Raw genomic sequence first — 23,695 nt, forward strand, 5'->3', positions numbered from 1 at the left:
GTGGTCTTAGTAACATCCCACAAGCCTCCCAGAAGTTATCTTCTTTGGTTTCCCAGATAACAGCTCCTTAGGTGAGAGGAAACAAGACCATCATTGGACAGGCATGGAATTGCCCCATCAGAGCCAGTGTCTCGTATAGCAACTCCATAGATGTAACTTTCAGGGTTGCCATGTGGGATGTGCCCAGTTATCAGAGTCCCTTCACTCAGGGAAGCCCATAGTAGGACATCTCCAGCAGGATCGTTATAAATATAACTGTGTGTGTGCACAGTCACTCAGTCATGACTCTTCATAGCCCCCTCGACTGTAGCCTGCCAGGCTCTTCTGTCCATGGGATTCTCCAGGCAAGAAGACTGAAGTGGGTTGTCATTTCCTCCCCCAGGGGATCTTCCCAACCCAGAGACTGAACATGCATTTCTTGTATCTCCTGCATTGGTAGGCAGATTCTTTACCACTGTACCTCATAGTTCCTGGTTTAGATGCCACTGACTAATCAGGGGTCACTTTTGTTATAATTAATGTTGCTTGGTTGCACCATTTATAGAATACCATCTTTCTCAGGTTTCCAGGGAAACAGGGAGAGCAAATTAACTAAAAGTCAAATTCTCATGCAGAAGGGGAAAGGACTTTGCCAACTTTTCAAACATTCTTTCCAGGGGAAAGGATGCCTTGGAATACAAATAATCTAGGTATATCACTGTCTAACTTTAAATCCTGGAATATCTTGAGGAGTCATCTGGTCTACCCTTCATTTGATAAAGGGAAAAACTGAGCCCAGAAGAAGGAAGTTCACTGAAAATGCGTGATGAACTAATGATGGGCGGGGGATAAACCCCAGGCCTCCTATGTCAGGGGTTCTCTTTTCTCTCTAAGGCCCTGCTTTTAGCTCTAGCAGGGAGGAGGCCAGAGCCATGAAAGTGCATGATAGCTCCTCCCACCCCATGATCTGTGCCATCCTTGCTGGGGAGGCTGGTGGATGGTGGCAGTGACACCTCTCTGTGCTTGGCAGGGTCAGCTGAGTGCCCTGATCAGTGGCCTGAGTTGCAGCCCTGGAATCCTGGCCATGATCCAACCCACTATGTGTATATAGGCCAGGGCAGAGCACTGTTGCTCGCCTCTTCTGCCACGGTCTACTCCATCCGCATCTCAGAGGGAGGTAAGACAATCTCCTTCCCCCAATACTCCCTGTCCCATCTCTCTGGTCTGCTGCCTCTGAGCCCAGCAGATAGATGCAGGTTGCCATAACTTTAGATGGACAAAACAAATGTCACATGCTTGGAGCTCAGGTCAGAGCATCTGGTTGTTGGAGATAGCCATCAACTCTGAGCACTTAAGGAATGCCTTGTCAGAGTCCAATCCTAATGAAAGAAGCATTTATAGAGGAAACTCCTTATTGGTGCTCTGAGCAGTTCTGCTTATCTGACTTTCAGATGCTTACTCATTGAAGGCAGGGCACACAGTGAAGGCAGCAAACCAAGCAGGCAATATTCACCCGTCCCAAGACAGAGGAAAGTGAACATCATAAGCATAGCAAACATAGACGTGCATGAAGGAGGCCTTCTTGCCTGCCTGGAGGAGATGGGGGCTCAGGAGGTCTGCCCGTCTCTCTGCTAGAATCTCATCACTAACGCTTGTGTTCTTCAACCTCACTCCATTCCTACCTCTTCAGGAAAGCTAGTCATTAAAGACCAAGATGAGGCCATTGTTTTGCGTACCCGGCACATCCTGATTGACAGCGGAGGAGAGCTGCATGCTGGGAGTGCCCTCTGCCCTTTCCAGGGCAATTTCAGCATCGTTCTGTATGGAAGGTGGGTAGACGGTCCCCACGCTACTACAGGTACCATGCCACCCTTGGATCTGATGTGGGGGAGATTGTCCATAGAAGAGAGGAAGGTGAGACAGCAAGCCTTTAGTGCAAGAAAGGAATTATCATTACATCCTGCCCGATCACAATCACGAGCAAGACAGACACTGGCAACCTGGGTGAGTTGGAGAGGTACACGAGGTATTTTATTTACTGTGGCTCAGGTCTGGACTTAAGTTACAAAAACCCCTGCCAGCCTTTTAGCTGCTTTCTAATCATGTCATGGCTCAGGGAGTCTCTGTGAATGTTTATTAATAGGCTCTGATGGACAAGATAAAGAAAAATTCCAGGCAGTATTTGCCTCTGGCTGTGCTCCATCACCAAGCAATTGAGAGTTCTCAGAAGTGGTAGCCAAGAATACACAGGGTATGCAGTAGTTGTCCAGGTGATTCCACGTCTGATATGGACCAAATATAATGCACTTAGACCTGGAAAGAAGTGCCAACATGTTGACTATTGATGAGTATTTCTGCTTGGCCTGTTGGACTCGTTTTGTTTCGGCTTGGGATTGTCTTGGTTGCTCATGCTATGTCCACTGATCTTGGGCGGTCACCAGGTGTGATTGGTTCTACGGTGGCCACAGTGGGAGTCAGCAGCAGTGCCATCCCCTCTGGGCTCAGCAGCCACTAAACAGAGATGTTGGCCAACCACAGAGAGCCGTTTTCTCTCGCAGGGCTGATGATGGCATTCAGCTAGACCCCTACTTTGGCCTCAAGTACATTGGTGTCGACAGAGGAGGTACCCTTGAGTTGCATGGACAGAAGAAGCTCTCTTGGACGTTTCTGAACAAGACTCTTCACCCTGGTGGCCTGGAAGAGGGAGGCTATTTTTTTGAAAGGAGCTGGGGTCACCGTGGAGTCATTGTCCATGTCATCGACCCCAAATCAGGAACAGTCATCCATTCTGACAGGTAAGGTTTGCCTTCACATCAACATATTCATTCATTCAGCACACACCTACTGGACGTGTGTCCTAGCCAGAGGCCACTCAGGGTGCTGAGCCATAAGCAAAACAGAAATCCTTGATCTCAGGGAGTTAGGTCTCTCCTTCCCCAGGCATCTTCCTTGTGAAGCTGAACTGAACAGGAACAGGCACATTCACACACACGTATGCACATGTACACACAGCATAGTTTCAGGCTGGGATCATCGGTAGTTAGGGGAAGACATAGGTGGTGCAGAGTAGCTCAGGAAGGTCATCTTACATCACGTGGTCAGGGAGCCTAGTGTAAACAGGAGACATTTGAGCCGAGGACTTTGGGGTGAGGCTGAGTCCGGGAGCGATTGTTTAAGACTGAGAGCAGCAAGTGCAAAGGGCCAGGGCTGAGAAAGTGCGTGATGTTCTCATAGGACGGAAGGGCCAGCAGAGAGGTGGGAGGGCAGAGAGTGGTGGAAACAACATGCAATGACGTCGGAGTTTCAGGCAGAGGCAGGTGTGCGGCCTGGGAGGCCCAGTGAGGAGGTGGGTTTTATTCTTAGTAGAATGCAAAGCCACCGAAGTACTTTAAGAAAAAAAATGATGTGATTTAGCTATAACTATGGAGAAGGAAATGGCAATCCACTCCAGTATTCTTGCCTAGAGAATTCCATGGACAGAGGAGCCTGGCAGGCTATAGTCCATAGGGTTGTAAGAGTCGGACACAATTTATTGACTAAACCGCCACATTTACATTATCCCCTCCCTCTTGAGCCTCCCTCCTACCTCCCCCATCCCACCCCTCTAGGTCATCACAGAGCACCACACTGACCTCTGGTGCTACACAGCAGCTTCCCACTAGCTATCTGTTTACAGATGAGAGTATAGATACGTCAGTGCTACTCTCTCAATTCATCCCACCTTCTCCTTCCCCGTTCTCTACATCTGCATCTCTATTCCTGTCCTGCAAATAAGCTCATCAGTACCATTCTTCTAGATTCCTTATATATACATTAACATATACTTATGGCTGATTTGCATTTTTGTACAGCAGAAATGAACACAACTTTGTAAAGCAATTATCCACCAATTAAAAATTTGCAAAATTAAATAAATAAAAAAGAAGTGAAAAATAAAGGATACCTTCTAACTTGAAAGAATCGGCTGCTCGGTAGAGAGTGGATTGTTTGCAGAGAGCTAAAGTAAAGCTCAGGACTTCCCTGGTGTCTCAGGGGTAAAGAATCTGCCTGCCAAAGCAGGTGACCCGTGTTTGATCCCTAGTCTGGGAAGATTCCACATGCCACAGAGCAGCTAAGCCCTTGCACCACAGCTACTGAGTCTTGCTGTAGAGCCCGGGAGCTGCAACAACTCAGCCCATGTGCTGCAACTACTAAAGCCCGAGTGCCCTGGAGCCTGTGCTCAAAAGCAAGAGAAGCCCCTGCAACGAGAAGCCACGCACTGCAATGAAGAGTAGCCCCCTGCTCCCTGCAACTAGCAAAAAGCCCATGCAGTAACGTAGACCCAGCACAGCCAAAAATAAATACATAAAATTATTTTTTAAAAAAGTAAAACTAGCAGAGTTGGTTCAGAGGCTTCCACATTGTCTGGGCAAAAGATGTCACTAGTGAGGATTCAGGTAGAAGCAGCCGGCGATAGAAGTGGATGGACTGGAGAGATATTCAGGAGGTAGAAACAGCAAGTCTCTTTTCCCTGTCCTCTCTCCGAGCTTGGGTGTGAGCTGGTAGACCCTGCAGAGGCTGGGCCTGACCAGTAAGCTCCCAGGGCTTCTTGTCCAGACCCAGCAGAGGCCAGTGCAGGCCACTTGGAGAGAAAGAGACATGAGGAAGGGCGCAGCTGGAGTGGGCAAGCAGACGCAGCTGTCCTGGTGCTGCTGGAGGATGGGGATATTGAATTTCTCAAAAACAGGGCAGGAGCCATGAGCATCCGCAGGAAGGCAGCAAGAGCTGGCTGTGATGTGGTGTAGGCTGGCCCATTCACCTTGCCCTCCAGTGAATATCAGTAACAATATAGTCACTGGACTTTGTGCAAAACCCTGTGTTAACCGCTTTCTCCACAATATATAACTGAATCTTCGTAAATGCCCTGGGAGGTGATTCTGTTGTTATACAGATGAGAGCACTGAGGTTGAGTGAGGCTAAATTTGCTCAGAGACTTCCCTGGTGGCTCAGATGGTAAAAAAAAAAAAAAAAAAAAAAAAATCTGCCTACAATGCAGGAAATGTGGGTTTGAATCCTAGGTTGGGAAGATCCTCTGGAGGAGGAAGTGGCTACCTACTCCAGTATTTTTGCCTGGAGAATCCCTTGGATAGAGGAGCTCAGCATCACAAGGCTTCGGCTTCGAAGTGTTGGAGCTGAAATTCAAACCCAGATCTGCCCAGACCCTGAGTCACTAAATTGCCCCCATGGGTCCCCTCGTAACAGCCACCTGCTTGGCTGGAGCAAGGGTGGAGCAATCCTCAGCCCAGGGGTAACGCAACCAGGATGCACTTGATTGGCACAAAGGCTATCAGAGAGCTCCTCCCTTCAGAGGAGAGAGAGTGGTCTACTCCATTGTGCTCTGACTCCTGGATGGTGCTTCTTTCTTAGAAATTTTATTAGATTATACTCAATTTATTTTTATTTTAGTTTTTAGTATTAACTTTTATAGTCACTTTACAATCTTGTATTGGTTTCTGCTGTGAAGCAAAGTAAATCAGTTATACGTATACATATATCTCCTCATTTTTGGATTTCCTTCCCATTTAGGTCAACACAGAGCACGGAGCAGAGTTCTCTGTGCTGTACAGTAGGCTCTCATTAGTTATCTAGTCTATAGATTGTGGTGTATATATGTCAATCCCAATCTCCCAGTTCATCCCACTCCTTTTCCCCCCTTGGTGTCCATATATGAGTTCTCTACATCTGTGTCTCTATTTCTGTTTTGCAAATAGGTTCATCTGTACCATTTTTCTAGATTCCACATGTCAGTGATATAATATGATATTTGTTTTTTTCTCTCTGACTTACTTCACTCTGAATGACAGTCTCTAGGTCCATCCACATCTCTGCAACGGGTGTTGTTTTGCTCCTTTTTATGGCTGAGTAATATTCCATTGTGTATATGTACCACATTTTCTTTATCCATTCCTTTGTAGATAGACATTGAGGTTGCTTCCGTGTCCTGACTATTGTAAGTAGTGCTGCAAAGAACATTGGGGTGCGTGCATTCTTTTGAACTCTGGTTTTCTTCAGATATAGTGCTGCTGCTTAGGTAGTACAATATGGATTACTTGTGGCAGCCAATCAAATTGAATTCATCATTGAAGTGGATAATGAGATATTATACCAATAGCTGGTGTGGAGATTCCAAAGTCAGGATGCCTGCCCCTTCCTTGTCTCCTTTGGGTAAAGTATGAGTCAGTGGGCTCAAGAATCTGACAGCTAAAGGTGTCTGAGTAAAGATATTAGTAAACACTAAACACACACAGAAATGCAGGCTATGGTCACTTGAGACCTGGTCACCTGGAGGTTACTTGCATAAAGTTACTTGGAGAAATAAGAACTTAGATCAACTCTGGGGAGGTAGTAAGCACTTGACTGGCTGAAGAGAAGTTTAGAATGATAGAGTGAAGGCAGGAGTGGGCTTGTGGTATGATTATGAGACCCTGAGATATGTTAGGATTGTAGCAGACGTTTCATAGGAAAGGTCAGTGGAGAAGGAAGGGGCCTAGGTGGGGTCAGACCAGGTTATGGAAACAATTAAAAGTAAGTTTGACGACCCCTGAGCACCCACACATCCCCTCACCCACATCCCCTAACTGCCTTTGTTTTCCTTTTCTCAAACCTTGGCTATTCATGCTGGTTTATTTTTCTAGATTCCTTGTAGAACTATTTTGCTTGTTAAGTTCCAAGACAAATTCTTTTGGAATTTTCATTGCCATTGTACAAAATCTTTATACTTAGTAAGTATGCTTTATATTTAGAGTTGGGATCATGACAAAATTTTATCTTTCCTTTGTAAATTCTTGTCACCTGTGGTATAAGTTTTTTGAGATCTCCATTTCTTAGCTGCTTTATATGTATGAGGATGGATTATCTTTGACAAGTCTCAGATGATTTTTTTTTCTTTGCTGTGATAAAAGCTCTTTTCTTTAAAAATCATGACTCTTGAGATTTTGGATGGCATGTTAGCTGTCTTACCACAGGTAGGTGCTTAGAGCTCTCTTTTTGCACTGCTGTTAGGACTATTAATATCTCCTCTCCCTGCCCCTTTCAGATTTGACACCTATAGATCCAAGAAAGAGAGTGAGCGTCTGGCCCAGTATTTAAATGCCGTGCCTGATGGCAGGATCCTTTCTGTTGCTGTGAACGATGAAGGCTCTCGAAACTTGGATGATGTGGCCAGAAAGGCGATGACCAAACTGGGCAGCAAACACTTCCTACACCTTGGATTCAGGTATCGGTCATCACTTCCATCGCTTCCCCGGGCTCCAGAACACTAAAGCAACGCTAGCCCAGACAGACTTTACCTAACTTCCTTCCTGGTTTCCCCAGGGCCGCGTGACCCTCAAGGGTGACCCTGGAGGATGCAGGTACACACATCCATCTGCATTGGATATATTACGACTTGTTTTTAAAGGGAACCTAGTTTTTCTTACAAGCATGTTCCACTCTTCAAACTTCAAACTCTCTGGTATATAAACTCATTCATTCAGTCAGTCACTTACTAAATATTAATTGAGTATCTACTGAAGGTAAGAGCTGTGCCTCAGATGTACAATGAATGGTCATCTTCCTTTCCTTTGGTGAAGGGATCATAACGTGCCTTGGGGGGTTGGCAGACATCTGTTTAGAGACTATATGAATTGCCTCTGCCCTGCCAAGACCCTCCCAGCAGAAGGGGTACTTTGATGTGCTCCAGAGCGAGTTTTATTTGCCTGGGTTTGCAGCGTCATGCCTGATTCTGGCGGTGCGCACGCTTTGGCTTGAAGATAAATGTGTTATGGTTTAGCCGACAGTAGCCACACCTTTGAATCGTGTTGAATCAGATCTCGGTTTAGCGGAAAGTTGAGATCATCTTCCCCGTGGCTGTTGGAGATAGAGACACCCTGTCCTTCGGCTCTGCAGATGATGGGCAAGATGGGGACAGGCCAGAGGCTCTTCCTGGGCTCTGAGCAAAGCAATTTTACTGACTGGGTGGAGTCCCCCTGGGCAGGAGCAGGGCTCCAGGTTCCAGGGTGCGTTTTCCACCTACCCGTGGGCAACTCCCTCTGGAGGATTTGGGCAGGAAACTTGGGCAGCCAAACATGACAATGACACTATAGTATTGCAAAGCTCCTTTGTTGATAAAAACTGAGGGCATTGCTATTTCATCGTCATATAAGCCAAAAGGCCAGTTTGTTCATCTACACCGAGAGGTAGAACCACAAAGAGACTGGCTACATATGGCCTCAGCAGAAGAAGGGCCAAGATCTGGCATCCAATTTGTCCTGAATCTTGAGTCTGGGCTGGACCTCCTCCTTGGTGATGGCACACAAGTGACTCACCCTCTCTTTGAACTGTCCCCGTGATGGGTAAAATGGGATATTTCAGGAGTCAGCTCAGAGGACTCTGGGGAAGGTAAAGGTGATGATATGAGCAAAGTATTTGCCACTGTGGGTAGCATAGAGTAAAACTCAATGAACATTAACAACTCTTCTCAAGAGCCATGGGAAGGATTGTCATTGTCCAGTCGCTCAGTTGTATCCAACTCTTTGTGACCCTATGGACTGCAGCACGCCAGGCTCCTCTATCCATGGGATTGTCTAGGCAAGAATACTGGAGTGGGTTGCCGTTTCCTCCTCTAGGGGATCTTCCTCATCTAGTGACTGAAACTGCATCTCCTATATCTCCTGCCTTGCAGGAAGGTTCTTTCCCTGCTGAGCCACCAGGGAAGCCCCAATGTATGACATAGGTTGTATCAATTCAGTGAGGGAGAGTGTGTTTGTTCAGTAAACATATTTGGGTATTATTACTTTTTTAAAAAGAGATCAGTGTCAGAGACAGGGAAACAAGCTTTGGGCATGCTAAATGTGCCTCCAGCTCTTGATCTATCTGTTGATTTGAGTTGGTGGTGTAGGAATAATTGGAAAAGTGGAGGAGAGGCATGTGGGTCCTCTCTAGACATCCATGTGATCTGAAGCTGATATTTTCCCTTTTCTGTTGCTTATCTTCCTTCCCTGTATTCCACTATCTGCTGGAGTTTGCTGAAACTCATGCCCATTGAGTTGATGATGCCATCCAACCATCTCGTCCTCTGTTGCCTCCTTCTCCTCCTGCCCTCAATCTTTCCCAGCATCAGGGTCTTTTCCAATGAGTCGGCTCTTTGCATCAGGAGGCCAAAGTATTGGAGTTTCAGCATCAGCCCTCCCAGCGAATATTCAGGGTTGATTTCCTTTAGGATGGACTGGTTTGATCTCCTTGCTGTCCAAGGGACTCTCAAGAGTCTTCTCCAACACCATAGTTTGAAGGCATTAATTCTTTAGTGCTTAGGATGGGTGCTCTTAATATGTTCTATGAGTAAAGGAGATACATAGGCAGGAATTACATTGTTACCCTTCATTTGTATATAGACCCACTTTGAATGACAAACTCAGAGCACTTAAAGTCAGCAGAAGATCTGAAACTTAGGCCCATCGTAAGTGCGTTCATCCAGAAAGTGATTACTGAGCAGAAATTGAAATAAAGCACCAGGAAGGGACTAGTCATACTGAGTTCTTGCGGGAAGTCGTGAGGTTTTGCCAGAAGTCTTGAGCTCTCAAGGGAAGGCAGACATAAAAGAATTGATGATGGTGTGTGAAAGAACAAGAAGGGGAAGGAAGAGAGATGAACTTGGCAAGGTGGGTGCAGGATGGCCTTTTGCTCAGTGCCAAGAAGCTTGCTCTTTATCCAAGTCTGTAGGCACTGAAAGATTTTTAAGCAAGTGTGACACAGTCTAATCCCCAACCTCAATGAACCCCAACCTTTGATCTGAAGGTGAGATCAAAACAAAAATAATCAAACAAATATGAGCTGTTGATAGCTCATAGTAAGAGAGAGGCTGGCTTAGGTATTAGAGGTTGGATAAAGATCGATAAGAAAACCTCCCTGCCTTAGAGCAGTGCACATTTCAATAGAGAGAAGAAGAGTGTATGACTTTCCAAAATCAGACCACTTCTTTTTCCTCCTTCGCTCTTCATGAAAAAAACACATCTGTTTCCTTTCCAAGGCCCAGTGCCGATTGCTCGGGACTCAGGCACATCTGCCCAGTTTTCCTCGAGACTTGGGAGAGAAATAACCTTTCTCCCTTGGAGCATGTCTCCTTATTTTCCTGAAGGACTCAGAGCACTTGCTTCAGGACCTCACTGAGCCTGGCAAGTGGTATGTGGGTCTACGGGCTTGTTTGTTTATGATTCATGCCCCATCTACTGCCAGAATGGAGTTGCAGAGGCTCAGGATCCACAAACATCAGGCTGGTCAGATGGCCTTTCAAATGGTTAGGAAAGCCAGGGCTTGCTGAGAAAGGCTCTTGTTCTTTTGGAAAAGGGAAGCCCAGCCCAGGAACTCATTTCCCCAAACAGCCTCACTATGACACTATGTTAACTCTGCTTCCAGTACAGGCTCAGACTGGTGAAAACTTTACTTTTTGTTGTTGTCTTTTTTTCAGACACCCTTGGAGTTTCCTAACTGTGAAAGGAAATCCCTCTTCTTCCGTTGAAGACCACATTGAGTATCATGGTAATAAACGGTGAAAGGCCATTTTCCCCTGGGTTTTTCTGACCAATAGGCTCAGGGGCTTTTTGAACCACTCTCCTCCCAGATAGTGCAGTGGTAGAGAATCTGCCTGCCAATACAGGAGACATAAGAGACACAGGTTTGATCCCTGGACTGGGAAGATCCCTTGGAGGAAGGCATACCAACCCACTCCAGTATTCTTACCTGGAGAATCCCATAGACAGGGCAGGCTAGTGAACTACAGTCCATGGGATCGCAAAGAGTTGGACATGACCAAACACACCCCCTTCTCCTTCCCCAGAATATGGCTGATCCATCTCCCAACACACTGCTGAGTGACTAGCTGCTTAATGGCCAGGTTACATGAGTGGCAAAAGTCCATACTGGTTTAAGGCTGATCACTAAGATAATGTTTACATTTGCAAAGAGATCGTCATCTGTTTACTCCCAAACAAGTGACACAGGAACTATGAGAACTGGGTCAGAACCAGCAGGAGTAATATTTTGATCTAAAAAGATGCTTTGAGAACTGCGCTGGCAGTCTAGTGGTTAGTGGTCTGTGCTTTCACTGCAGGGGGCATGAGTTCCATCCCTGATTAGGAAACTAAGATCCCACATGCTATGCCTTGTGGCCAAAAAAAAAAAAAAAAAAGCAAGATGAAGAAGTTCAAGATCTACGTGTGCAGGGGGCTTTCTCTGCCTTAGCATCACATCTTTCCTAATTCGGGGGTCTGTGTGGTTGCTGATGCCTCCGATCTCCTCTTTGATAGGACACCACGGTTCTGCTGCTGCCCGGGTGTTCAAACTCTTCCGGACAGAGCATGGTGAGCTTTTCAACGTCTCCTCATCCAGCGAGTGGGTTCAAGGTGAGGAGCTTGGGACCCCTTGGTAAAATTCCACAGCGGGATAAAAAGTCAGGACTTTACAGAAGGAGAATTTTTCTTTCCACCAGTAAGGCCGCTTGATGGCTTCAGTGTCAACTCAGTTGGCAGCTGAGAGCGGTCTTTAATCTGGGCTCAATAGGGAATAACCCAGAGGGATGTGCCCTTTCACGGAATGCCTCTTCTGCGCCAGGCGATGGCACCGACAGGGGATGCAGACAGCAGTAGGACCCGGCCTTCAAGGAGCTCACACACGGGGACATGGTGGGTGGCGTGGAAAGCAACACTCTTCACGAGCACCCTCAGACAATGGGTTCCTGGCTGGATCTTATCTTTCTCCTTTTGGCAATAATGAAGAATATCTGTTGCTTTTATAAAATAAGATAGTCAATAAGAGGCACTTGCAATGAAAAGTTGGGGGAGGCGGGGAGGTTGGCAGATGAATTACAGGCCTCTGGGAGCCAGCCTGGTGAGAGTCTGGACTTATGGTATTTGATTCCCACTGGGCCGAGGGTACTTGGAGGCTGCGCCCAGCATGGCCAGTCTCAGCGCCCTGCTTGCCTGACCCTGATCTTTGCTTTCTGCCCAGATGTGGAGTGGACAGAGTGGTTCGAACATGACCAAGTATCTTATACGAAAGGTGGAGAGAAAATTTCAGACCTCGGGGTCACTCACCCAGGGAAAATCTGCAATCGCCCCATTGATATACAGGTAACCAAGAAGTTTTTCAAGGCTTTGTCTTGAAGAAGATGCTGTAGGTCACAAACTCTCTTACTATCTGAGTGGTGTGAGTCTCATGGCCCTCCTGTGAGGTCGGTAATGCCGGAGAGTAGCGTTCTCGTTTTAAAGACTGACCTGGAAGCTGATTGTCCATGACTTTCAAAGCCAGGATTCAGATTCTCTTCTGGGTCCTGCTAAAGAGTTCCTTTTCTGTCTCCTCAGCCTGCATCTTCAGCCATGGGTGAGGCTGCCCAGTGCGGGGAGTATATGACCTTCTCGGCTTCATGCACCCATTCATTTTTTGGGGGGGCTTCAGGTTCGCAGGGTGTAGCTGGAATTCAGATGCAGGCTGAGACCAGCCCAGGTGGAGAACACCTACAGTCTTGTTCTCAGCTTAGTGAAAGTCAGCCTTCACAGAATGCACAGTATTTGCTTGGGATCTTCACTTGGAGTTAACTCTGTTCAAAGTGGACCGGGGCTTCCCAGGTGGTGCTAGGAGTGAAGAACCCACCTGCCAAGGCAGGAGATGCAAAGATGTGGCTTCAACCCCTGAATCAGAAAGATCGCCTAGATTAAGAAATGGCAACCCATTACAGGATTCTTTCTGAAGAATCTCATGAACAGTGGAGCCTGGCAGGCTACAGTTCAGGAAGTCACAAAGAGTCAGACACAACTGAGCGATCGAGCAAAGAGGACCTAGGCTTTGTCAGCTGGCTCCATCACGAAAGTGTGGCACCACTCAGTGGCTGAGCTGGTGAGCCTGAGAGCTCAAAGGAGAACAGGAAAGACAGAGACACAGGCAAGAAAATGGAGTCTGTTTCCTTACGCCTGGTCTTCTTCCAAAGCAAGATTTGGGGCCACTTAAATGTCTGATAGAGAATTTGAAAAAAAAAAAAAAAGAGAGAGAGAATTTGACTTCCCAGATGCCTCAGTGGTAAAGAATCCTCCTGCCAAAGCAGGAAACGCAAGAGATAAGGGTTAGATCCCTGAGTTGGGAAGAACCCTTGGAGGAGGGCATGGCGACCCACTCCAGTATTCTTGTCTGGAGAATCTCACGGACAGAGGAGCCTGACAGGCTACAGTCCACAGGGTTGCAAAGTGTCCAACATAACTGCGCACATGCACACACACACACACACACACTCACACACACACACTCACACACACACACACGAGAATTTAGAAGACCGTCTCTGCCCATTTTATCTTCTTTCAGCCGATAAAAATAGAAACATTTGTACACCATCTTTTCTCAGATTATCTAACCTTAGGTCCCAGGTCATCTGACTATTTTCACTCCTCCATATCCCTCCACCCTCAAGGCTTGACTTCCGCCCTCTGCCTTGCAATACAGAGGGACTGCAGGACAAGGGGCCACTTTTCCAAGAGAGGACGGTCAGTTCTGCAGTCAGCAAAGGCCAGGGAAACCTTTCTCATTATTTGGCCAAGGCTGTCCGTTCACATGGCTCCAGCATGGTTGAGAAGGATTTACCCAGATTCCATTACACGTTATAGACTCTTCTCGGGTCCAAGAGAATCAAAAAGCGCTGACTCCCCCAAAGCACATACTTCTCAGATTTAACTTTATTTTTTTTCTTGCAACCCTGCACGTTCCAGCTCTAATTCTGAGAGAGCCCCAATTGGATTCCTCCAGTTCACTTGGCTACAGGAAGTCCAGTCCTATACCAGGGCTGCTCCCTCCCCAAGCATTTCTGGAAATCCTCGAGGAATGTGTCCATGCTCTGAAAATCCCTCCCAGTGTTTGCTCTGCCAGCTGTCTGGCTCCAGACCACTGTTGTTGAGAAGACCACTTCTCCATGCCAGGAAAATAGCTTTCCTTAGGCATTTCTTACTCTCAGGAACTTTGATCCGAGCTGATATGGACTCTTCCCAGAGAGTGTCAAAGCACCACTAATCCCAGGCTCAAACAGTCTGTAAAACTTTACTGAAGGCTTGGAGAGAGCAGAGGAAACCAGTGAAAATATATGTATTTTTCCCATATGTCATACATGTAATAGTATATGACTGCTCACGTCCCAGGTGGCTCAGTGGTAAAGAATCTACCTGCACTGCAGAAGACTCAGGTTCTATCCCTGGATCAGGAAGATCTCCTGGAGAAGGAAATGACAACCCACTCCAGTGTTCTTGCCTGGAAAATCCCATGGGCAGAGGAGCCTGGTGGGCTATAGTCAGAGGGGTTGAAAAGAGTCAAACATGACTTAGTGACTAAACAACAACATGACTGCTCACCAACTCAATAATCCCAGACCTTCCATGGGGACCCAACCCCGTACTCTGTAACCACTAGGCTGCCAGCGCACTGCAGGGCCCATTTACTCTGCTGAACAGCAGAAACTAACACAGCATAGTAAAGCAACTATACTCCAATACAAATTAAGAAATAAAGAAACAGGAAGTACTCTATCCTGAAAATGTCAGGCTCACCTCCTTTCTCGCCATCAACCCATTTCTTTATAGTCATCAGAGGTAATGAGGTAGAGGATACTCTGGGTTTTTCTGAAGTCAAAAAAGCAAAACCAGGCTTATGCTATATTTACCACAGGTGAGAGAAGCAAGATTTCATTCTCTTTATCAACAGAGCGTGAGACACATCTGCCAGGAGCTAAATGCCCAAGATAATTAACCCACCAGAGAGACTGAGACAAAACTGAGATGCCCAGGTGCCTATTTTTGCCACCATGGGAAATCACAGGTTACTGGGGTCACTTGCCACCTCTGATCACCCCGAGGGCCCCACACAAGGGGTCCCTGAGATACCTGCTGTCAAATCCTTTGGAGGGGAGGGGGTGTTAGGACATTGTCACCTGGGCAGGATGGTGAGTTGGAAAGAAAAAGGAAATAGTTAAGACCAGCACAGATGACCTCAACTCAAGGAAAGTTTTTCAACATCTGATCATTTGTGATTCTGCAAAATCAAACCCAAAAACTATAGTCCCCAGTTCCCATGTCCTCACCCTTCTGATGGTTCTCTTGGGCTGAAATCTCCCTGCTTCCCACCTTCTCTCTTAAAACTCACCCGCCTTTCAAGGCCTGTGGAACCTAATGGACTCACATGTCCTTTGGGACCTGTGAGGTGCCCAAAACACCAAATTTAAGGTGGCACTGCCTCCCAGGTGCCAACTCTGCACTCACGTGACCCTGGAGAGTGAGTGCTGCCTAAAATGTTGCACCCTGGGTTCCTCACTAGCAATCTTGGCCATATCTGTCAGTCAAGCTATTTAATTTAGTGTCTCAATTTCCTCCTAAGCAAAAATGGAGATAATAATTTTTCCTTCATGGGATTATTTTGTGGATTTAATGCAGCAATACATGAAGCTTCTGACCTACAGCGAGTGCCCATAATTTTCTTTTATTATTTTAAAATTATTTGTTTATATTATTATTTATTATGATATTACTTGTTTAGTCACTAACTTGTGTCTGACTCTTTTGTGACACCAAGGACTGTAGCCTGCCAGACTCTTCTGTCCATGGGATTTCCCAGGCAAGAATACTGTTGTGGGTTACCATTTCCTTCTCTAGGGGATCTTCCCGGACCAGGGATCAAACCTGCATCGCCTGCATTGGCAGGCAGATTCTTTACCACTGAGCCACCAGGGAAGCCTATGACATTGCTGGTTATTTTATAATTATTATGAAGAATAACAATCACATTGTGTCTACTTAAAGTGAAGATCAGGTTCACTGAACAGTGGGAGAGCCCTTTTTACTCTTCTTATCCAAAACTGAGGTCATTCTTATGATTTAAAAGAGAGAAAAAGAAAAACAATAAAATTGAATAGAGGTTTTCTTGAAATTTTTATTGGATATTGTACCTTAAAATATGTCCAGCTCCCCTGGATGATGTTTTTAGGCTCAGTTATCAATATTCAGGGATGTCCTACTGAAAAACATGCTGGCCTCAAGGGGAAAGATCTGGGAGTCAGAGGAGTGGGCTTGACAGTCAGGTGACCTTGAACTTACACCTAAATCCCTGTGAGCCTTCCTGATTTCCTCTAAGGGCGAGTCAGCAGTGCCTGCCTCTCTGCTGCAGGAACCACCCCAGATAAGGGCTGTGAGCGTGTTGCCTGCAGGAAAGGCCTGAATTTTTATTCTGGCTAAATTCACATTTCCACAGCTCTCCTCCCAAACCACAGACAACGGATATCTGCTGGGTTCAAAACAATGTTTCCTAAAAGCTTCCCCCGCCCTTTTTTAGACGGACTATACTTCGCTTTCCTATTTGCCCAGCCCTGGTCCCTTTGGTCTTTGTGCCGAAAAGGACAACAGCTGCGGCCCTTGCTCTAAATTGCAAGTCTCTGATGACAGCCACCATCGTGGTACAGACACACCCCAGCCCCAGGGTGAGCCCCAGCTGGCAGGGACCGTGCCCTCCTCTGAACCCACTCCTAAGATTCTCTACCTGGCCTTGGAGCTGCCATCAGCTGAGACTCTGCTGTGTGCCTGGCCCTGGATTGGATGCTGAGATCAGGGAAGAAGCAATACCTGGCCCTTCCAGAGCCCATCACCCCTCTGGTAGGAGACAGACACTGAACGCAGGACAGTAGGGACAGCAGCGCAAGGGACTGTGAGGCACCACACACCTACCCAGCGCGCATCTATCACTGGATGAGTCCAGATTCTGGCCCTGCCTCTTACCAGCTGTGTGATGCTGGGCAATTACCCAACCTCTCTGAGCATGTTTCCAACCAGCATCAACCTCATAGACCTCAGCGCCAGGAAGACTGAATGCAATAATGTATGGAACTCAGGGACTTCCCTGGTGGCCCCCAGCACTTCCAAGGCAGGGGGTGAGGGTTCATTCCCTCGTCAGGGAACGAAGATTTCATGTGGTGCAAAGTGAGGCCAAAAAATAAAAAACAAATTGAAAAAAAAAAGTATGGAGCTCCATAACTACAAAAGGGGTTCTCAAACTTAACTTCCCTTTGGAATCACTTGGGGGCAGCCTTTCAAAGTTTTCATGTCCAGGTTGTACCCTAGACACAATCAAATCCAAGACTCTGAGGATGGGGCCTGGGCATGAGCATTTTTTTTTTTTTTGGTGGCTGCACTGGGTCTTGGCTGCTGCATCGGCTTTGTCTAGTTGCAGTGAGTGGGAGCTACTCTAGTCATGGTGTGCAGGCTACTCATTTTGGTGGCTTCTCTTGCTGCCAAGCACAGGCTGTAGGCCCTCGGCTTTCAGTAGTTGCAGCCCATGGGCTCAGTGGTTGCATCTCACCGCCTCCAGAGCACAGACTCAGCAGTTGTGGTGCACAGGCTTAGTTGCTCCGAGGCATGTGGGATCTTCCCAAACCAGGGATCAAACCCGTGTCCCCTGCATGGGCCGGAGGATTCTTGACCACTGGATCACCAGAGAAGTCCCAGCAAGAGTATCTTTTAAAGACTCCCCACAGGATATGGAGTCACATTTGGGCACCAGCAGGTTGATCCAATGAGTCTTCAGTAAATGTTGGCCACTGTGGACATACTGGTGGAGGAGACTGGCACAGTTGTAGAAAGCAGCCCGCCCAGCTCTTAAAAGAGCATGTGGTGGTGATAAACACTCTGTAAACCGTTCCCCAGTATAGTTACTCACTGGTTTGGATACCAAATATGGTGGGACCCCAGGCAAGATGTTTATCCACCCTGTGACTTCATGCTGCCCTTCTTATAACAGAATAGAGAAGGGGAAATGTTAGAATAATGGTCTAAAGCCATTGTAAATAAGTTTCGCAGCAGCAATTTTAGACTTGTGAGTATATGTTTGTAACATTAATCATCACCTTCCTTCTTTACAAAGAGAAATGACTTTGTAATTTCTGTGCCATGCCCAGGCCACTACATTGGATGGAGTCAACCTCACCACTGAGGTCGTCTACAAAAGAGGCCAGGATTACAGGTTTGTGTGCTATGACCGGGGCCAAGCCTGCCAGAGCTACCGTGTGCGGTTCCTGTGCGGAAAGCCTGGTAAGCAGCCCCTTACTGGGGACACTCTTGCCTCCGTGGCTCGGTTCCTCCAGCTGGCAGCTATGCACTGCGAGTTTGGATGGCGGGGTCAGCCGCCTCCGGGTATCTCAATGACATGGCGCTCCTGCCAAGTTCTCGATGGAGAGCCCTTCTATGACACAGGAACCGTGGGAGGGTCCTCGGAGTTGGCAGGAGCCAGTAGAGCCCCACCCTGCCCATACGCCTTTCAGGAAGGGGAAGGGCCTATTCAAGGCAACCAGGGTGCCGTGGACGGAGCTGACCTTCCTGCAGCCCGCCCCCGCCCCCCCAGAGATACGCAGCCCATGGCCTCTCTGGATGCTATTATTTTAAACCCAGTTCCCGAGGTGCTTGTTAGCAAGGGTTGGAAATGGTCGGTTTCTTCTCGAGGGCACTTGGCCATCTCCAGAAGGCAGTCATTAGGGATGGGAGTTTTTTGGAAGAGAAGGCTGACAGCTACTGTAAATAATAGTTGAGAGAAACTATATTTGTTTTACATCTTTTGCAAAGTGGGTGTGGAGAGACAGCCCCATTTAACTCCAGCTAAGGAGTTAGTGGAAAATTCCCCTGCCCGGAGCTAATGAATGGCTCTTTTCTGGTAGGGCTTTTTGATGACTTCAAATGAAAAAAAAACCCATACCAAGACTGGTTCGGGGCGAGCCTGGTGATTTGGGTTTTGGATAGGCAAACCTGGCATTTACTGATTTAGGGAGGGTAAGGAAAGTGGTGGAAGTTTGCCAGGAGCAAAGGTTTATCTCTCAGTCTCTCCTGTTTTGGGTTATAGTGAGGCCCAAACTCACCGTGACCATCGACACCAATGTGAACAGCACCATCCTGCACCTGGAAGACAATGTACAGTCATGGAAGCCTGGGGACACCCTGGTTGTTGCCAGTACCGATTACTCCATGTACCAGGCAGAAGAGTTCCAGGTGCTCCCCTGCAGAACCTGTGCCCCCAACCAGGTCAAAGTAGCAGGTAGGACATTTGCTTACCCCTTCCTAGGCTAGATGAAACTGAAAATTGCTAGGCTTAAAGTTGACTGAAATAAAAACAAATTTGTATTAGTCAGCTATAGCCATGATAATGCTACATAACAACAACAAAAAAATTTCTTAAAATTTCATGGCAAACTTTTATTTCTTACTAATGCATCTACAGGCTATATAGGGTTCAACTTTTCTAGACTAAACTTGGCTCCAAGGGTTGGGTTTGGGTCAGTTCCATGTGACTCTCATTCTTCCCAAGGACATATTATTATTCATGGCAGAGAAGTGAACAGAATCAAGGAGGACTCCTAAGGCCTGCCTGAGCTCCAAACTTGAACCTTCTCACACCTACCTTCCAATAGATCATATGGCCCAGCTCAACATGAATGGGGAGCTCTATTTCTCCCATTAAGACAGAGGGGAGGGAGTGAATATTTGTTAGCAATAATTTAACTTACCACAAAAATGTAAATACCTTCTTTCTCTACCTTTTACATTTCCTTTTTCTTCTCCTAAATCTTGACTTAAATGCCCTTGTTATTTATGTTATGTGAGGTTACTGCAACTATAGATGGTTAGAAGTAAAAAGAGTGCTACCCAAATGGCTCAGTGGTAAAGAATCCGCCTACCAATTCAGGAGATGAGGGTTTGATTCCTGGGTCAGGAAGATCTCCTGGAGGAGAAAATGGCAACCCATCTAGTATTCTTGCCTGGGAAATCCCATGAGCAGAGGAGCCTGGTGGGCTACAGCCCATGGGATCACAAAGAGCTGGACACAACTTAGTGACTAAACAACAACAAAGATGTAAAAAGAGACCTTGTTTATAGTCCAGGTCAATTATTCTTTGGGGAGGGGAGTCATGTATTGACTAGAGTTGTTGGTTGTAAGTTACAGAATCCAATTCGACTACCTTAAACAAAATAGGAATTAATTGGGAAACTATTCAACTTAGAGAGCTAAATAGAAGCTGGGCAGTCACACTGCAAACAAGGACCAGAAATAGGGCAGCTTCGGGGGTCTGGGGTGCAGGGATGCATGGGCAGCCTCCTTAAGGCATCACTATTTGCATGTCCTGGGACATGGTGCTTGAAAGTTACCTTCCAGGGAGACAGCATTGACTGGGTTGGTGGCTCACGTGCTCACCCTCTGGCTAGGACACCATCATTAACTGTCCTACGAAGACTGCATTGCATGGATACAGTCACTCCCCAGAGGAAAACTGAGATGTATTTGCAGAGAAAGGCAAATCAATACTAGGCATTGAAAATATCAGCTGCTATATGTGGAATCTAAAAAACAGGTACAAATGGACTTATCTACAAAACAGAAATAGAGTCACTGGTGTAGAGAACAAGCTTATGGTTTCCAGGGGCTAAAGAGCAGGAGGGATTAATTGGGAGATTGGGCTTGACACATACATACTACTGTGTATAAAATAGATAACTGATAAGCACCTACTATACAGCACAGGGAACTCTACTCAGTCCTCTGTAATGGCCTATATGGAAAGGAATTTTAAAAAGAGGGGATGCACTTTGCTGTACAGCAGAAATTGACATACCACTGTAAATCAACTATAACCCAATAAATTTTTTTTAACTATATCAGCTGCCACAGGACCATTGTACCTAAAGAAGTATTAGAATCGAGGGGTAGCAGAATACTATGGATTGAGAAAGTATAACCAACATATGGAAAGTATCTATTAGCTTAGAAACAAAACTACAAAAAGTAAAATTCGACACAGTCTTTTTGGCTAGTGGGAGTGTGCTTGAGAAAGAATTTGGGGGCTTTCTTCTAAGTGCAATGGCTTCTTAGACTTCCTAGCTCCCCACTTACAGGATGGCCCCGAGGGAAGCAATTCCTAGTGAGTGCCAGACCCTGGGGTCCTCCTTGGATGCCCTGTGTCTCCCGAGGACAGTAGAGGCAGACAGGCCTTCTGGGACGTCAGGCGTCCTCTGGGACGCTTGGCAGGAGTGGCGTTCAGACGTTTGAGCCTTGTCACTGCCCTCTGTGAGGTGACCCTGATTCTGGGGCTGCCTTTGTGGCTTCTAGGGAGGTGAAAGCTTGCCTTTGAGGCCCAGCCTTCAGGGAGAGAGAAGAAGGAGCACCGCTGGAAGAGGCCCTGGTCTGTCCACACCAGCCCCGATCTGCACCTCAGTGCTGGGCACCTCCAGGCCTGGAGGGAGATCCAACATGAACAGGACCTAACAGGGCAGCAGGTAGTGCCGTGAGTGACCTTGAGAAAGGGAACCGTGTGATATGAGGGCACTTCTGCCTCGCCCCAGAGCATGGTTCAGGGGTAAATGATCGAGCATGGCAGTGTTTGACCAGTGGTTCTAGGGGCTTCTTGAAGACTGTTCAGGCTGGACAGAGTGTGAGATGGTGCTGCTCTGGGTCCTGGGAGGACCAAGGAGGAAAGAGTGAGTAGAGAGGAGTATACCCCCCACATCAGACCCTCCAAGCTCCTTTGGTTCATGACTGCCCATGTCTGTGTCTCCAAGTCCCACAGCCCAGCCTCCCCTGTGCCCCCTTAAGCAAGGGTGGGACCATCTTGCTCAGAAGCTTTAGGGCTTTTGTGAAAACAGCACCCCCAGTGAGAAAAGTCCCAGGGAAGGGTATCTGTAAAGTGTGTGTATGTGTCTGCCTGTCTGTCCTGGGGAGGCCCTCATTTCTCCTCTTCGGCTCCAAGCCCATCCTCTGGCTGTCCATCCCCCAGTGACGTGGAGCGGGGACTCCAGCTGCTTCGCTCTTTTCCAGAATGGCACCGCCGCCCGGTTGCCGTTCCATGTCCTCCTCCCAGGCTGGCTGCAGAGCGGGACGCAGCCTTCCTGACTCCTCTTTCCTCACTGCCCCCAGATTCCAGTAAACAGGCCTTTTTGCATTTTAAGGCTTTTCTGATGGGAAACAGATGGGGATAACAAAGTCATGAAAACGTGTGAATCATCTAAAAAGAAAAAATATTTCCAAGTTTTGCCAACCACAGTGCGATTCTCAACACCTCCTGACATGGCAATGGGAAATGTCTTCAATCTTCTACCGTTTTCATTCCCCACTTCCCACTTTGCTTGTAACCACCCAATATCACACTCACACACTTTTAAGTAATACTACTGTTTTCACTCTCCATGATAACATAAAAAGGTGGAGGCTACTGTTTTCTCCATGACCCAGATGAAGGAACATCTTCTTCATTTCTTCATGAAAATTAAATGTCTAGACTAACGCTTTCCACTGTGTTAGCCACCAACCACTTATGGTTATATAAATGTAACTAAAATTAATTTTAAAAAGGAAATTCCATTCCTCAGTCATACTAGCCAGATTTTAAGAGCTCAGTGACCACCTGGGGCCAGTAGATGACACGGAGTAGAGCATGCCCTTCATCTCAGAACTTTCTGGGGATTGCTGCTGTTGTAGACCCAGCAAGTCTGCTTGGAGGATATGAGCCAAGATTCAGACTCAGAGCTCTCAAGTTCAAAGGCTACGTGTTCTCTCAGCATCCTCACTCAAAGATGACTAGACAGGAGGCAGAATCTAGGGCACTCTATGGCTTAAATCTGCCTCTCAGGGACCCTCCAGCCCAAGCCTCTCTGGGCTTGTTCCCACGGTCTGAGAAGGGCAGGCCCCACTGCCCCCTCGCCCAGAATCCCTGGATCATGTTAGGTCAGGAACCTCATGCACAGGGTGGAAGATCCTCGATGTTCGCTTTTCTCTTGAGCCCAGTGTCCTGTGCCATGACGGCACTGTGGAGAGGGGGCACTGTAGAACCTGGCCAGCCATAGTGTGAGCACTCAGAAAGGTCAGAGTTTTATTCCTGTGTGGGTCCCTCTGCACCCCACGCCTTTCCCACCCCTCATCTGTGCTCACAGCCCTTCTGGACTATTTGAGACAAATCCAGCTTGGCCATGCCTGCCCGCTTTACCCCACACTCCCAGCCCAACCACTCCACCCCAGCTCTCAATACCCCCTTCCTTAGGCCTTCCTGTATCAGAGCTTAGAGAAGGAAGGGAGGGTGGGTGGAGGCCGGCTGGGAGAATTCTGCAGACAGGACAGGATGCTGAGAAAGCAGAGTGCACAGCTTCCCTGGCATCATGGCCTGGGAGCGGCCTGTGAACACAGCATCAGGGCAGATAAAGCAGCCGTGAGGTCTGTCAGAGCCCTGATAGGGAGCCCCACAGCAGGCGGGGGAGGAGGCGGTGGGACTGGAGAGTTCTCCCAGCTCTCAGTCTGTCTTCCCACCTCTGCTCCCAGGACTCTAATCAACACAGCGCCTCCATCCACCTGGAAGTCCTCCCTACCCCTGGCTGCTTTCCCTCCTCCACCCCTCCACCCCAGCCCATGGAATGGAGAAAGCTCCCATCATAAGTGTGAAGCCAATGGTGGGAGCCCTTGGGTCAAGCCTTTGCTTGGGGATAGCTGCACGTGTCCTAGCCCCCTAGCATGTGCCCAGGGCTGTTCCGGGCACATTCCCTGGATTAATTCATTTCACAGCTATCTCTACCTTTTGAGATATATGCTATGATTGTCTCCATTGTATAGATAGAGTCTGAGGTTCAGGGAGCTTAAATGACGTGTTCAGGGATCCACA

General features: G+C 47.4%; 1 protein-coding gene across 3 annotated transcripts in view; it reads left to right on the forward strand.

Annotated features, from left to right (window-relative positions):
* Window positions 1-23,695, forward strand: part of CEMIP (cell migration inducing hyaluronidase 1) — a 160,747-nt gene that overhangs the window by 94,041 nt on the left and 43,011 nt on the right. For all 3 annotated transcript variants that reach the window (XM_069559647.1, XM_069559650.1, XM_069559649.1), the window contains 9 exons: window positions 1,010-1,156; window positions 1,670-1,808; window positions 2,538-2,774; window positions 7,055-7,234; window positions 10,463-10,533; window positions 11,301-11,396; window positions 12,001-12,122; window positions 17,966-18,098; window positions 18,901-19,092. In XM_069559647.1, the coding sequence (XP_069415748.1) occupies window positions 1,010-1,156; window positions 1,670-1,808; window positions 2,538-2,774; window positions 7,055-7,234; window positions 10,463-10,533; window positions 11,301-11,396; window positions 12,001-12,122; window positions 17,966-18,098; window positions 18,901-19,092 (1,317 nt within the window). The remainder of the gene's footprint in view (window positions 1-1,009; window positions 1,157-1,669; window positions 1,809-2,537; window positions 2,775-7,054; window positions 7,235-10,462; window positions 10,534-11,300; window positions 11,397-12,000; window positions 12,123-17,965; window positions 18,099-18,900; window positions 19,093-23,695) is intronic.

The sequence above is a fragment of the Ovis canadensis genome, chromosome 18 (genome assembly GCF_042477335.2).
Source record: "Ovis canadensis isolate MfBH-ARS-UI-01 breed Bighorn chromosome 18, ARS-UI_OviCan_v2, whole genome shotgun sequence".
Classification (NCBI taxonomy): Eukaryota; Metazoa; Chordata; class Mammalia; order Artiodactyla; family Bovidae; genus Ovis; species Ovis canadensis.